The 15,622-nt window shown below is 39.6% G+C and overlaps 3 protein-coding genes across 8 annotated transcripts in view; 1 reads left to right on the top strand and 2 right to left on the bottom strand.

The window, feature by feature from the left end:
- Nucleotides 1-12,195, top strand: part of LOC144643853 (uncharacterized) — a 34,474-nt gene extending 22,279 nt beyond the window's left edge. The window contains exons 2-7 of one of the 4 annotated variants that reach the window (XR_013568984.1): nucleotides 2,406-2,478; nucleotides 3,040-3,782; nucleotides 4,126-4,183; nucleotides 5,364-5,469; nucleotides 5,755-6,451; nucleotides 12,044-12,195. Coding sequence is in view for 3 of the 4 variants with exons in the window: in XM_078503240.1 (XP_078359366.1) it covers nucleotides 1,174-1,270; nucleotides 2,406-2,478; nucleotides 3,040-3,782; nucleotides 4,126-4,183; nucleotides 5,364-5,469; nucleotides 5,755-5,877 (1,200 nt within the window). In the remaining variant the exon portion in view is untranslated. Of the gene's footprint in view, nucleotides 1-1,008; nucleotides 1,271-2,405; nucleotides 2,479-3,039; nucleotides 3,783-4,125; nucleotides 4,184-4,528; nucleotides 4,816-5,363; nucleotides 5,470-5,754; nucleotides 7,442-12,043 lie in introns of those variants that run through there. The other 3 variants (XM_078503240.1, XM_078503237.1, XM_078503238.1) reach the window with 3 other exon arrangements.
- Nucleotides 6,584-9,932, bottom strand: LOC144643873 (translocator protein-like). Of its 2 annotated transcripts, none has more exons than XM_078503263.1 (4): nucleotides 9,893-9,932; nucleotides 8,787-8,917; nucleotides 8,275-8,489; nucleotides 6,584-7,644 (listed from the first exon to the last, which is right to left on the bottom strand). In XM_078503263.1, exons 2-4 carry the CDS (start codon nucleotides 8,890-8,892, stop codon nucleotides 7,468-7,470), a joined length of 498 nt encoding a protein of 165 aa, XP_078359389.1. In that variant the 5' UTR covers nucleotides 8,893-8,917; nucleotides 9,893-9,932; the 3' UTR covers nucleotides 6,584-7,467. The 2 variants fall into 2 exon arrangements, with proteins under 2 accessions (XP_078359389.1, XP_078359390.1); XM_078503264.1 differs by lacking the exon at nucleotides 9,893-9,932 and adding an exon at nucleotides 9,506-9,871.
- Nucleotides 12,196-13,274: 1,079 nt separating the features above from the next.
- Nucleotides 13,275-15,610, bottom strand: LOC144643872 (translocator protein-like). Of its 2 annotated transcripts, none has more exons than XM_078503261.1 (4): nucleotides 15,566-15,610; nucleotides 14,314-14,442; nucleotides 13,851-14,065; nucleotides 13,275-13,461 (listed from the first exon to the last, which is right to left on the bottom strand). In XM_078503261.1, exons 2-4 carry the CDS (start codon nucleotides 14,420-14,422, stop codon nucleotides 13,285-13,287), a joined length of 501 nt encoding a protein of 166 aa, XP_078359387.1. In that variant the 5' UTR covers nucleotides 14,423-14,442; nucleotides 15,566-15,610; the 3' UTR covers nucleotides 13,275-13,284. The 2 variants fall into 2 exon arrangements, with proteins under 2 accessions (XP_078359387.1, XP_078359388.1); XM_078503262.1 differs by having other exon boundaries at nucleotides 15,562-15,595.
- Nucleotides 15,611-15,622: the final 12 nt, after the last annotated feature.

Genomic DNA, 15,622 nt, shown 5'->3' with positions numbered 1-15,622 from the left:
TTTTCAGTAATTTTTCGTTTTTTCATCACATTTATTTTCTTGTTTATACTGCAAATAAAAGGGGGGTGGGTGGGTGGGGGTCTGAAGCCCTCACAGCCCATACCCCTCCGCAATCCTTGACAATATTCCAACACTATTCAGTTCACTTACTTCTATCGTGAGTTTTCCTAACTTTCCCTAAACATAATTGCCATAAATCCAGGTAGCAGCAGAACCGTGACTTCTCTAATGCGTATATCGGCGAAACTAAACTACTCAAATAAATCCAAACAAAACGTGCCTTTTTCCTTTTGGGCGTGTGCGGTCAACCGCAATTTCTTATGCTAAATATTTTGCATTCTTTATTGATTACGGTACAACGTAACATAACATGTTAACAGTCGTCTAGTCAGTGATCACCCTCTCAAATGACGAGTTTTATTTTTTTAATTTTCTATTTTTATCTCCACTAAAATATTAGAAGTGGCCTCGAATGCTCAACACCATACTAGCTATAATTTTCTTGAAGTCAAAAGAAACTTAAAAAATTTAGGTTAAAATATTTAAAATACTTAAGGTTTTCGATCATGAAGGTCTTCTAGTAGTTTTTGTCTGGCGAATGGATAATAGTTTTCTCAGGCCAGAGAGGTCGTAATGAGACAAAATAAACAACAATAAAAAGGAGTGGAAAAGTTTGAAACAAAATGATACAAGCCAGAATTGACAACTCTTGTCGAAATAGCTGGGTCTGCAGTCAGCGCCATTCTTTGGTGAGTAACTTTGTAAGCAATGCGACGCTCCTATGACGTTGTGGACCTTTCCGAGATGGCGGCCTTGAACGTGGGAACGAGGTTCTCTGATTCCGTTTTGACGAACGGTGGACAAGCTCGCACCATTTTCGCTCAAACTATTCTCGTCCTCGGAACCGCCTGAACCGCTTTGCGGGCGTGCACGAAGACGGGACGGGACGGGACGGGATGTGAAACCATCTGGTGCCCAGGTCCTTCACGGCGTGAGGTTCGCGAGCACGTACGAACTCGTGATACGCAAGAGTGGTTTCGATTTCCGGGTTGTGTGGATGTAAAATACGGTCTAGTTATCTTATTTACCTCGATTGGTTTCTTTCTCAAGCACGATTTTTGCGGTTATTTAGTCAGATCTCTGAAAAGCAGTCTCGTCAAGATTTCATTGGAGATGAACTCGCAAATTAGCCTAGCAATCTTGGTTGCTTTGTGTCTAAGCAACGCGTCCTCATTGACGATTCGGAGAAGCTTGGAGAATATTACTTTAGGTATGTTGTTGTGATACTTCATTCATTCAGGGCTAACATTGAAGAAATAACTGCCATGCTCTGATCTACTTACATAACAGGTTTGTCATAATGTTTAATACATTCTAACGAGTCATACAGTGTGGAACCACTGGAAAGCACATGTATTTCAGAGTTTAGGTTCACGCCGCTCACGTTCTGCCATTTTTGGCACAATACACGATCACTTTTGGTATGCTGCTCCTTTTAAGAAAGACACATTGCATTTTCGCTAAAATATTGCATTTTATTGCCATTAAATATAATTTCCTAATGCTTTGCAAGGCCATTAGCTCCAACTTTTGGCCAACTTAATTGATTTTAAATATTGATAATGTAAACATTATGCCCATTCCACCCGTCACGCAACCTGCCGTGACGTCTACGTACTTGAGTTCGGACAATGAGGCCCTGTTAAGATTAATTCCAAAGTCCAGACCAGCGACACGGCGTTCAAACAACCTGACCGTAAAGGAAAAGAAATAACAAGTAACGAAGGACTTGTATCGACATTGCGACAGTATTCAAAACTCCTCGGTGTACATTTGGAAAATAAAGCGATGAAACGCTGTCCACACTGTCATTCAATAGGACTTTGTCATACTCCCTGGTAGTTTAACTCAGAACAATCAGTATTTTGTGAGTGAAACAATGTGATGTCAAAAAATATGCTTTGGAGTGCTTTTGCTTTATGCTTTTAGTATATGAAAATTATGAGACGTGTAATGCATGGTTTAAGTTAAAGTCCTTATTTCCAGTCAGTTATATTGGATACTGATGCTTTTGATGTTTTATTTAGAAGATCCTGGATGGGGGTATAAAATTACATTTTCCAGCCCAAACTTTGCTCAAATCCCATCTCCCAGCCTATTGTTTTCCCGATTTTTCAAACCTCAGTTACAGATCTATTGCTTATTTGTTTGTGATTCCCAGTCTGAGTGACCCAAATCCCATTTTCGTGCGGTGAACATTTGCCCAAATTCCAGTGCCATTTTACCCCTTAAGACCCCACAATTTATTCCAATTCAATCAAACAAGTAAGCTCCGAATTTTAAATCCAATTTAAATGAGAAACATTTGCACCGTGTTTCTTTTTGTTGTTGTTAATTATCTACAGATCAGTTGGAATCCTTAATCAGCAATGCGATGAAACAAAAGGGTGGCCAAGCTATGGTTCAAGAACTAATGAAGTAAGTTTAATTAAATATATAGTAGATTGACTCAATAAGTAATATAATAACGTACCATTAAAATAACGAATTCGTGAAGGTACTTTTAAAGTAAAAAAACTTATGAATGCACTTTTTTGTCTTACTTTGTCGAGTCAATCGTTCGTCTTTGTTTAAAAGCGATGTTCGAGAAGTCGTTTACTTAAAAAGGGGGTGGGGTAGTGAAGTGCCCATACGGTCATTAAATGTTTATACGGTTGTGCCCCACCCCGCGACCACTTCGTCAATGCCACTATCTGATGATCCCTTTAATCCGTCCTCCTCGAGCTCGTTGGCTCGGATTAAACAACCTTTGAAACTTCTTTTCTTTTTTTTCTTTTTTTTTTACCCCCCATTGATATGGTCACTCGAGTTGTCTTAAAGTAGCGTTATTGTTCGAGTGGACTAGAGGAATCGGATCGGTTCCAAACGGTTCTATGTAAACAGAAGCCGATCTGCAACGTCTTCATTGTGCTTTATTTGTCGCTGTCAAGAATCTAACCACCACTTGTATTGAGCTCTCTTGCATTTATTTATGAATAGGTATGCAAGCTCGCTGAGTCGAAATAACAGTGCTTCAAATGAGTCACAATCAGGCGACACCTCACAGCAGACTGGCAGTGTAACACCAACCCTGCAGAGTGAAACAACCGGGAGTGTGCAAACAAGCGGGAGCACAACAATTCCAAAAACCACACAAACAACGACGGAGACAAAAGAACCCAACCCTCCAACAAAGTCAACTGTTAAACAAGTTCCACCAACCACACAAACAACGACCAAGAAAAAAGAAACTAACGCTCCAACAAAGTCAACTGTTAAACAAGTTCCACCAACCACACAAACAACGACCAAGAAAAAAGAAACTAACCCTCCAACAAAGTCAACTGCTAAACAAGTTCCACCAACCACACAAACAACGACCAAGAAAAAAGAAACTAACCCTCCAACAAAGTCAACTGTTAAACAAGCTCCACCAACCACACAAACAACGACCAAGAAAAAAGAAACTAACCCTCCAACAAAGTCAACTGTTAAACAAGTTCCACCAACCACACAAACAACGACAAAGAAAAAAGAAACTACCGCTCCAACAAAGGCAACAGTTACCACACAAACAACAACTGACAAAAAAGGATCCACACTTTCGACAAAGACAACAGTTAAAAAAGTTTCACCAACTGTACTATCGACGATCGAGAAAAAAGCAACCAAATCTTCGTCCACCACCAAACCTAACGCGTCTACAAAAACAACTGTTAAACAAGAATCATCAACCTTGCCAGGTATGATTGAAACTAACATTCTTCGTTAAACTTAACGCACCAAAATAGCGGAAGGTTGGTATACTGGCGACAACAAAATGCATCTATAACTCAGGAGTTTTGGTATATAGTATTAAATAGAAAATAAATAAATCACTTTTTAATTCCTTACTGTCGAGTTGATGCTCTGAGTAAGACTAAAAGAAAATAAATTAAGTATTACAGTAGTATTACATGCATGAATAGTGTACGAGTAGGGCTTCAGTTCAATAGAACCTGAACGTAGTATTCGATTTCTACGTGAAACGTAAGAACACTCAACATTGTTTTCTTGTTTTCTTTTTTTACATTACTCGACGTGCAGGTGGAACAACAACAACAACTAACTCTACTGCTTTGGATGACACTAACCAGTCTCAACGGTAAGACAACTAGCAGAGTAAGATATATCAGTACATAAACACGGTTTGATCTAAGCAATTGTTAGGGGGCGCATGCATTGTCTTGAACAAAAACTTAGCTCATTATTCAAAATTGTCCTTGTTATTATCGCAAAATTGATTAGTCTTTTTACATTTGAAAAAACAAAACAAAAAAAAAAACAAATCGTTGATCACTAGTGAGGTGACTTACTTGACTTATACCCTAGGTCTCCTCTGGGGGAATAGGGCCATTGATTTGCTTCCTCCATTCAACTCTGTCTCTTGCAACGCTGACTGCTTCTGTCCAGATGAAAAAAACGATCTTCTGTCTTTCTCCCTCCACAGTTCCTCTCCATGTCTCTTAAGGTCGCCTTCTGCTCCTCTTTCTCTCTGATGCCCAGGTTAGAGCAACGGGCGGATTCGTGGTCCATACGCAGTACATGCCCTATCCAACGCCACCTACACCTCCTTATCTGTTCACTGATGGTGCAAGTCCTAGCCCATCTCCTGACCTCTTCATTTGACACCCTCATTGGCCAGTATATTCTAAGGCCTGGTTCACACTAGCGACATAACGACATAACGGCAAGGTAACACAAATGCAAAAAACACATCACGTTGATGTTTTGTGTCACCAGTGTGAACAACATAACATAACGATATAGTTGGAACGTAATGACATAAGCATAACGACATAAGGAAAGAACTTAACTTTTCTTTATGTCGTTATGTCCATGTTGTTTTATATCGCTAGTGTGAACCAGGCCTAAGTATCCTCCATATACACTTGTGTAGACGATCACTGAGGTACAACAGACTAATTCAAAGGAGCTGTTACAATACTTTTTTGTCATGTTAAAAAAATAAACAAGGATGGTCACCCTGAAAAAGAATATGATAATGTAAAAAACAAATGCAAAACAGTTGGCGATTTTTTTTATAAAAGTGGCTGTCCGTGATGTGTAGCTCCTTCAATAACGAATTCCAGATCTGAACAAACATTCTGGATTCGGTCTTTGTAAGACTCCACATCTGCTATCTCTGCTCTCTCTGCTATCTGGACTCCTCTCACTCCTTGCTGTTCCGGCAATAGTTCAGTAAAAAAAAGCAATACCTGACGTAAATATGCAATTTCGTAAAAATGCCTTCGGTCATGATAAATGTTATTTTTCCTTGACAGAAATAGTTCTAAGTTGTTGCACCGTAGAAGTGTATTTCCAGTGTTTTTCATGGTAATGCTGGTAGTTGTGGTCGCTGTTTACTTTGTCTATCACAACAAAAGCAAGGTTAGTTATGAATGATGTTTAAAATTGTTTCATTTATGTTGTGCAAAAATGTTTGGTCCGAGTCATACGGGTGATTCTCTGAAAAGACCATATCGAGGCTGCCAGGGCACCATTCGTTTGTTTTGGTCACGTGGCGAGCGAAACGAGGAGCAACTCGAAGCGGTCATACGAGTACCTCTGGGGACAAATAAGAAAGATGATTTTACGATAAATAATGATAAAAATAAAGTTGTTGTCCTCATTTGACCAACCCTCAATGTGCTGTTTATTTGTTTTCCTCGTCAGATCCATCGATTTATAAAGGAAGGTTATGGCAAAGCCAAGCAAACAGGGACAAGTTATGTAAAAGTCAAACTGGAGGACGATATCGAACTACCACGTGAGGCTAACAGGGAATACGTTTATTAAAAACACGACTGAATGCATGCGGCAGGGAAGCAAAGATGTAACGCAGCAGATACCATGGCTGTTTTTATTCGATAACGACGTCACACGCAAATTTTGGCGCTTTCAGTTGAGCCTCAGCCTCAGGCATGGTCATTGTGCTCAGTTGGAACAGGCTTAGGGGTGCTTTAAATGTGGCACTGCTGCGCTCGACGTACTAGACTGACGATCTTGTATATATATTTTAGGTGTAAATATGCATGCGTCTCTTGGTACTGCTATTAAGGGTGTCCAACCTCAATTTTCCACATTTGCAGTCATGGCGGTCCCAGTAGGTTTCCTTTGCAAACTGATACATTGTATATCAGACAACCTAAGTTTGATTTTATTCCTTTTATCTTGCCGCCTCTCTTTACCTGTCGTCAGGATTAGTTTTTCGTTATAATTTTGTTTTATATGGAGAACCCTCAGTTCCAGAGAATGGATATAGTTCTGCTCTACACGATAGGTTTTTTTAATTGACACGACAGCATTTTTGCTGGACAACCCTCGTTCTTATCACTCCGTCACATTAAAAAGCAACAAACCTATGTCTGAGGTCACTATACTGGAACACTATACTGGAAAGTGCGTCTAGCTTGTAGTACGTTCAAATGGAGCCGACGTGTAGATAGATGCAAGGCTAAAAGGTGAAGATAAAGTGGACGACAGAGGATGCCAAAACGGATACTTCAAAAAAGAACTGAAATTTATTTTCAATAAAATTTTTATACTTACTACTTTTTTGTATATCAATTCGATAAGTAACTTTTATATTATTTGAAACCATTTTTCAATGTTGCTTCTGTCTACCTCTTCTAATAATCATGGTATTTACCTTTTACACAAATGCGTACTGTGACCCTTTTTTAGTTTCTAGGCCTTGATATTAAGCCACATGGTCAATTCCTTTTGTGTCATGCCATGTGGGTCTGTGAAAAAGCTACACGGGTAGTCACCAACGTTAGCAGGTGCAACTAGGACAATCTTTTTTTTGTATCAGGGTTCTTGGACTGATCCTTACAATGACAAATTCATCAAACCATCAAAACAATTAAGTCCAACAAAGGCTGTAAACTGATATGAAAATATATAGGAGAATATCAGAATACGCTGAATAAAGATTAAAGATGGCGATGATGATGACGACGATGATGATGATGAATACCATTTAACCTCAACAAACAGACACCTCCTGTAGACACACACACACCTCTGGCAAGGATTAGGTGTCAATTGTTTCAGTCAGATTTTGGCCTGTCTACTGAACGACTTTCTAAGTGTTACATGTAAGAAATAATATCTGCAAAAATAGCCCAATAAAGAATCAATAAGACAGAGATGGTACGAAAGAGAAAAAAAACCTGAAGGAAAAAAAAAGGAAAGTCCTGATTGCACCTGCCACAAAGGCTAAACGACAACCTTAAAGTTTATGAAATTACAACAAAAGATGATTATTTAAACAAACGAACAATTAAAAAATGTTTTTTGCTCGTCAGTTATTGATTAAAGGTGCTTTTTAATCATTACAGAACTGTAAGTGGTCAAACGTTTTTGTTTTCTTTGTTTATCTGTTCAGTCTTCTTTTATGGCAGGCTTGTTCATTTGCCAGATGGTGTAGTTTAGTGCTGTGGCAAGTGTGACCCAACCAAGATAAGGCAACATAAGTCCAGCTGCAGCTCTGTTTATTGGGAAGAACGTGTACACACATCCAGCAATATTTAACCACAACAAGCAAATCTCACCAAAAGCCTGTGTAGAGGAGAAAACCAAATCTGTAACACATGTACTAGGAACATGCCACTCTACAATAATTATTCCTGGAGTTATCAAAATCAGTCTCCAATTCTTTACCCTTGTTTTATGTTGGTGCTGTGTCCCTTTATCCAAAGGTCGACGGAGAAGCATTATGAGTCACCTTGTGCATGCTATTCTAGGCCGCACATGCAAGCTTTTAGCTTTTATTATTATAGTGTCAAAAATAAAGTTTTATCTATCTATCTATCTCATCATAAAAAAAAAATTGCTGACAGATTCAAACAATCCCGACAATTCAAGGTTAAATTTGCGAGCCTTTTTGGCCAGTTCTACCAGTTTTCTTATATTAATTTATTTTCTGTATCACATGTGTATCTCTTTACCTTGTTGATCACTATTAAGCTCTAGAGCATTGCAGCTTTTAAAATTTTTACTCCGGGCTTTTTGGTACCCCTTGAGCCTTTTCGGATTTTTTAGCAAAATCCCCCTGCATGAATAGTCTTGTATTCAAATTCAAAAGGGCCTCCCCCAGCACTTTTGGATAATACAAATAAGGCCTATAACACACAGCGACATATAATTATTGAACTGGACAACATTATGACAAATCCCAACAAATCTTACCAGTCCCAGCTTATGAGACCCAAAGAAAATTGGGGGCCAAAGCCAGTTCAGTGCCAGGTTTGTCCCATACAAGGCCAGAGCAGTTTTTGCATTGCCACCAAATCCTCCACCATCTCGCCACACTAGGTATGATGCATAACCCATTCCTGAGTACAAGCTTGTCCACATTGGACCAATAAGCCAGCTTGGTGGTTTCCAGGAAGGTATCTTTAAGTCTGAAAGTATGGCCAAAGCTGTGCTCTTAGATGTAATTGCAGGGTGCCCAAAAGCTTTTATTTAAGAAATCTTGGGTGCCCAGCTCTTATGATGGCAAAGATATATACCAGTATACATGTATACAAATTGCAAAAAGAAAAAAGTAGGTCGGCTGTGGCACCCAGGCTCTGCTTAAGCACAGCTCTGATGGTTAATTAGTTCCGTCTTCAAACTTAAATCGCCATGTAACCAATGAGAGCGCGCCATGTAATTTCGCCATTCGCACCCTATAATTTACAAAACATTTCACTAAGTACCTTTATCAAACCAGTCCTTCTGAGATCTGGTAATCAATCCTCCGAGAAAGCCACCAATATTTGGTAGTATGACGGACCCACCAATGATAACCCAGTTTGGAGGCATGGTAACTAGCTATCTGCATCGTCAACTGGAAAAGACAATGTATTTCAATTCATCACTTAGTTTACTACTGGAAATATATTTATATAACATGTCTTATAATCCATCTAATACTTTTTCTCATTTGAATGATTGGTCTAAACTCACTTTATGCAATGCAGACAATTTATTGAGGAAAATCAGATACAATCCATGTCAACCAATTGCTTCAACGCCACTTTTTGCACCATTACTATAAGACTAACTATTTCAATTATCCCCACCCTCTACTGCTACCGCAAGACTACAGCTGAACTCCCCACTATTATTGTCTGTGTCCCAGGGTTTCCCTTTTGGATGGAAATTACCTTTAGGAAGTGTGTGTGTGTGTGTGTGTGTGTGTGTGTGGGGGGGGGGGGGGTTGAGGGTATTGATTTTTGCCCCCATTCGATCTTAACACCCCCCCCCCCCCAGGATCCCTCCTTATTTTTGGTAAAAGACCTTTATTACTGACTCCCACCACTATTTTTTAATTGTACACACAATCCCTCCCCAATCCCCCTTCCTTAGTTGCACACAAGCAACTAGAATTTGAATGCATTGAGCCTTGTTTGTTTTAACTGTTAACGAAGCTTACGTGTATTGTCATCTTCTTTTCTAAAAGCAAACCCCTCGAAATACTGTTTCGATTCCAGCTCTACCAACTAAGATTTCAGAACACTACAGAACAAAGGGATTTCAAATACATGAACATTACAAATAAATTATTCGAAAATGATGAATTATTGAGAACCAGAAACACGTTTTTCAGGCTTTAAACTACGAAGCATGAAAACATCTGACACAGGAACAGACTGATGTCTTACGTAATCACTGATCATACACTTTCGATTTACAAGAATGATGAAGATGTATGATGGTTCAAAGTTCGCACGATGGATCCAAAGAAACTTCCATAGTTCATGTGCGCAAGGAATAAATAGAAAATACAAATAAAATACAATAACCCTTCCTGTCAACCTACCTTGATATCCTGCTCGAACGAAAGACTGCGTGGAATCTGGAACCGAATCTCAATCCTAGTCTCTCTCGGCCATCATCCTTCCGCCACCAAAACGCCCTTCACTTTTTGCATAGCCTGTTCCAGGCTCTCGGTTTGTTTCACCCCCTCGCGAAGCGAGGCCGAAGGCTGAGCGTAGCGGGGTGTATAATTTTGTCCCTCAAAGGGATCAGGCGGGATGAAATCTCGTGTGGAGTTTACGGTCATATATATTTCTATATATATATATTTGTGAGCTTGGTGTGTGGCGCGAAACTGACGTCACACGGCAAAAAAAAAACCCAAAAAAAAAAAAAAAAAAAAAAATTTAAACCAAAAAAAAAAAATAAAATGAAAGGCTCAGGATTCGAACCAATAAAAAAAAAAAAATAATAAAAAAAAAAAAAAAAAAAAAAACCTAGCCGGATTCGAACCCCCGACCTCAGTTCCGAAGATCTGATTTCAAGTTCGACGCCTTACCATTAGGCCACCAGCGCGCGGCGGCCGTGTGACGTCATTTCCGCCACACACCAAGCTCACAAATATATATATATATAGAAATATATATGACCGTAAACTCCACACGAGATTTCATCCCGCCTGATCCCCCCTTTGAGGGACAAAATTATACACCCCGCTACGCTCAGCCTTCGGCCTCGCTTCGCGAGGAAAAAACACGACTGAATGCATGCGGCAGGGAAGCAAAGATGTAACGGAGCAGATACCATTCGATACCATGGCCGTTTTTCTTTGATAACGAAGTCACACGCAATTTTTTGCGATTCAAGTTTCGCCTTAGGCATGGTCATTGTGCTCGGTAGAAACAGTCTTAAGGGTGCTCTAAATATGGCACTGCTGCGTTTGACTTACTGGACTAAGGAACTCGTACATTTTAGGATTAAAATATGCATGCGTCTTTTGGTACCACTATTCATGGCGGTCCCAGTAGACTTTCTTTCCAAAATGATACGGAAGTTTAATTTTATTTCCATATACCCTTACTGCCTCTCTCTACCTTTCCGTCAGGATTAGTTTAGTTCAGTACAGTTGTAGATGTAAACTATTAGGAGTTAATGTTCAGTGCCGTCTTTGGTACCGCAGGAGCATAGGCGTACGGGCACCTTCGGACCTGGGGGGCGGAGACCTAATTGCCCGAAAAAAAAAAAAAAAACAGGCAAGGGTTGAAAGCCTAATAAAGAGGCAAAAAATGAACAACAAAACGTGCATTGAAATTGTTGTGTACAAACCTTGTCTGCTTGTTTCAAGGAAACGATAGTTCTTTATTAATTTCGCCGAGTTGCCCGAAGGTATCAATGCGCCGAATCCTTTTTCTTCGGAAATATTTTATTCATTCACTCTAGTTCAGCGAGAATTAAAGTATTTTAGGGGAGCCAATTTACATCGTTTTCCCCCACTTGAAACATTCAGGCATGAATGGGTTAAACATTTCGTTGAAAGTTTTAAGCTAGCCCTGAGAACTTACCGTTTGAGTAAAAAGCATTAGCTTCATCGCACTTGTAACCGTATCGCAGCTTTGTTTCAAGGTTACACTATGTCCACCGCGCGTCAACGCTCAAGCTATGGAAAAGCTGATTGCAACTGAATCAAACTGAGGGGTCATGCATAATTTGAGAGAAAACTCGAACATGATTATAGCAATTTGCGAGAGAAAACGCAAGCAGATGAGTGAGTAATTTGGACGTTTGAACCACAACGTTCGGTGTATTTCCAACACTTTTTCTGTTGTTATTTATTTGTTTTGAACGTAATTTTGAGATTTGTTGGCTTATTTTCTATTTTTTCTCTAGGCTTGTTGCCCGAATTCTGGGTACTTTGCCCGACCGGGGGGGGGGGCCCCCCCCCCCCCCCCGCCTCGTACGCCTATGCGCAGGAGTGAAAATACATTTGAGCCACGCCCACAAAAGGGAACCTTTTAAATGGGGTTTGACCATTAAAAAAAAAATTCTGACGAGTATCCACTTCAATTTATACGGAGTTCCCATTCCAGGGAAAGAAATAGTTCTGCTCTACACGATACATGTAGGTTTTTTTAATTGACACAACGACAGCCTTTTTGCTGGACAACCCTCGTTCTTGTCACTCCGTCACATTGACGGCAATAAATCTACGTTTGAGGTCACTATATTGGAAAGTGCGTCTAGCTTGAAGTACGTTCAAATGGTGCCGACGTGTGGATGCAACGCCAAACGGTGAAGAAAAAGTGGACGACAGACGATGCTAAGAAGAATACCTCGATAAAGGAACTGAAACTTTTTTTAATATAACTTTTATACTAAATACCTTTCTGAATAACAATTTGATAAGTCACTTTTATATTATTTGATGTAACTACTGTCTAACTCTCCTAAATATAATCATGGTATTTACCTTAAACACAAATGCATACTATGACAGTTCTCTAGTTTCTGGGCCTTGTCAGTTATTTACCCACATGGTAAATTCCTTTCGTGTCATGCCATGTGGGTCTCCGAAAAAGCTACACGTCGGGTAGTTGGCAACGTTAGCAGGTGCAATTTATTAGAGCAATCTTTTTTTAACATCAGGGTTCTTTGACGGATCAGTCCTTACAAGGACAAATTAATTGATTAAAGATTGCCCACGATGATGATGATGATGAATACTATTAAACCTCCACAAACAGACACCTCCCGCAGACACACACACTTCTCCTTAGCAGACACTCATGGTCTGGCTATACAAACACCGTTCTTTACAGCAAGGCACCCAAAAGTGTGACCACTTTTAATTTATTCACATTCTTTCGTGCAGATTTAATCCAATCAGAAGTCAACTGCAAGCTATCCACGGCTTTTGACTGGATTAAATCTGCACGAAAGAATGTGAATAATTAAAAGTGGTCACACTTTTGGGCGCCTTGCTGTAAACCTCCCATGAATGGACACCTCTCCAAGGTTGTCACTTTACAGGACCCAAGGATGTCTGCTCAGAGGTGGTTTGACAATATTTAACAACAAACATTGAAATTTACAGATGTCAATGGTTGGGTGGCAACAGTTAGGTGTCAATTTTTCAGTCAGATTTTGGCCGATTTACTGAACCACTTTCTAAATGCTAAATGTAAGAAAAGATATCAGCAAAGATAGCCCCATAAAGAATCAATAAGACAGAGATAGAATGAAAACAGAAAAAAAACCTGAAGAAAAAAAAAAGTAAAGTCCTGATTGCACCTGCGACAAAGGCTAAACAACAACTTTTTTAAAACATAACTAAAGATGATTGATTATTAAAAAAATAAATTAAAAAATATTTTTTGCTTGGCAGTTATTGATAATAGCTGCTTTTTAATTATTACAGAACTGTTAAGGGCAAAAGTTTTTGTTTTGAATCTTTGTTTATCAGTCTTCTTTTATGGCAGGCTTGTTCATTTGCCAGATGGTGTAGTTTAGTGCTGTAGCAAGTGTGACCCAACCAAGATAAGGCAACATTAGTCCTGCTGCAGCTCTGTTTATTGGGAAGAACGTGTACACACATCCAGCAATATTTAACCACAACAAGCAAATCTCACCAAAAGCCTGTGTAAAGAAGAAAACCAAAACTCAGCTATAAATCTAATTCCTCAAGTTATCAAAATTGGTCTCCAATTCCCTTTACACAAAGGTCCGCAGAAGAGCATTATGACACCTTGTGTCTGCTATTCTAGGCAGCATAATTTCACTGACTAATTCCAACAATCCCGACAATTCAAAGTTTTAATTTTTTTCTGGTTTTCCAGAACTCCAGCCATAATTTCCCTTTCAGATTTTTAAGCAAAATCCCCCTGCATTAATAGTCTTGTCATGATTCACGTTCAGAAGGCCCTCCTCCCACTGGGGAATACAAATAAGGCCTATAACACACAGCAACATATAATAATTATTAAATGTGACTATAATTTATTATGACAAATCCCAACAAATCTTACCAGTCCCAGCTTATGAGACCCAAAGAAAATAGGGGTCCAAAGCCAGTTAAGTGCCAGGTTTGTCCCATACAAGGCCAGAGCAGTTTTTGCATCACCACCAAATCCACCACCATCTCGCCACACTAGGTATGATGCATAGCCCATTCCAGTGTACAAGCTTGTCCACATTGGACCAAAAAGCCAGTTTGGTGGTCTCCAGGAAGGTTTCTTTAAGTCTGAAATTATGGCCAAAGTTGTGCTGTTAGAGCAATTGCCGGGTGCCCAAAAGCTTTTATTTAAGAAATCTTGGGACCGTGCCCAGCAAAGAAAAAAAAAAAAAGGCCGTGGCACCCAGGCTCAAAACACAAAAAAACAAAAAAAAACTATTCAATTTTATTCAATGCCAAAGCACAGCTCTTACCTCTGTCTTCAAACTTAGATGGTCATGCCAATAATTTACAAAACATTTCACTTACTGTAGTACCTTTATCAAACCAGCCCTTAATCTGAGATCTGGTGATAAATCCTCCAAGAAAGCCACCAATATTTGGTAGTATGACAGACCCACCAATGATAACCCAGTCTTGAGGCATGGTAACTAGTGCAATGTCAACTGGAAAAGACAATATCAATTCATCACTAAGTCTACAATAAACTGTTTTATAATCCATCTAATACTTTTTCTCATGCATGATTGGTCTAAGCATTAGCTTATCATGCAATGCAGACAATTTATTGAAAAATTAGATGATATCCCCCAAGTGATGGTTCCCGGATTTTTAAATTTGCATCTTAGGTTCTAATGTACAGTTTTTATCCTCTGAAAGGAGTATTTGATGTTATTGAAGGCAACACAATTATTTTGACATCTTGAAAAAAGGCCATTCAATCTGAACTTCCCCACTGTTAACCACCTGTCTGTGACCAAGGGTTTGCTAGACTACCAGAAGTCCGTATTTTTTTGCAGAGTCCGTCGAGCATTCGCAGAGTGCCATCCAGTGTAAAGCGAAAAATAAATGACTGAGCAAAAATGGGGACGAGACGGGGCATGACTTGCCTTTTGGATGGAGATAACCTTTAGGAAGTGGGGGGAGGGGGCGGTGGGGGGGGGGGGGGGAGCTTACGGTAGGACAGTAGGAATTGAACCATGCATAATGTACATATTTACTTGACAGTGGTGTAGGCAGTGGCGAATCTAGGGGAGGGGCCTCAGGACCACAGTGTACACACAACCCCTCCCCAACCCCCATTTCTAAGTTCAAGGTCTGAATCTGCCACTAGTGAGTGCTGCACACAGGTAAATAAAATTTGTATGCATTTGTGCCTGGTTTATTTTAACTGTTAACTACATGTATTTTAATTTTCTTTTCTAAAGCAAACACCTCGAAACACTGTTTCGATTCCAGCTCTACTAGACCAATTGGCGGGCGGTTTCACCGGAACACGAAACTCAAAGGGATTTTTAACATATAAAAATTAAAAATATTTGAAAATAATGTATTTTAAGAACCAGAAACACGTTTTTCAGGCTGTAAACTACGAAGCACGAAAGCATCTGACACAGGAACGAGGTCTTACGTAATCACTGATCATACACTTTCGATTTACGAGATTAATGAACGTGTATGGTGGCTCAAAGATAGTACGATGGATCCAAAGATACTTCCATGTTTCGTGTACCCAAGGAATAAAACGGAACATACAAAAGAAATAGTGAAAAAAATACACCTACCTACCTTGATATCCCGCTAGAGTATCGACCAACCAACAAACGGCTGCGTGCAATCTGGAAC

This window comes from Oculina patagonica, chromosome 2 (assembly GCF_052425735.1).
Source record: "Oculina patagonica isolate OP01 chromosome 2, crgOcupat, whole genome shotgun sequence".
NCBI classification, from domain to species: Eukaryota; Metazoa; Cnidaria; class Anthozoa; order Scleractinia; family Oculinidae; genus Oculina; species Oculina patagonica.
Note: the sequence above shows the minus strand (reverse complement) of the source record. Positions and strands in the feature narration are given on the sequence as shown.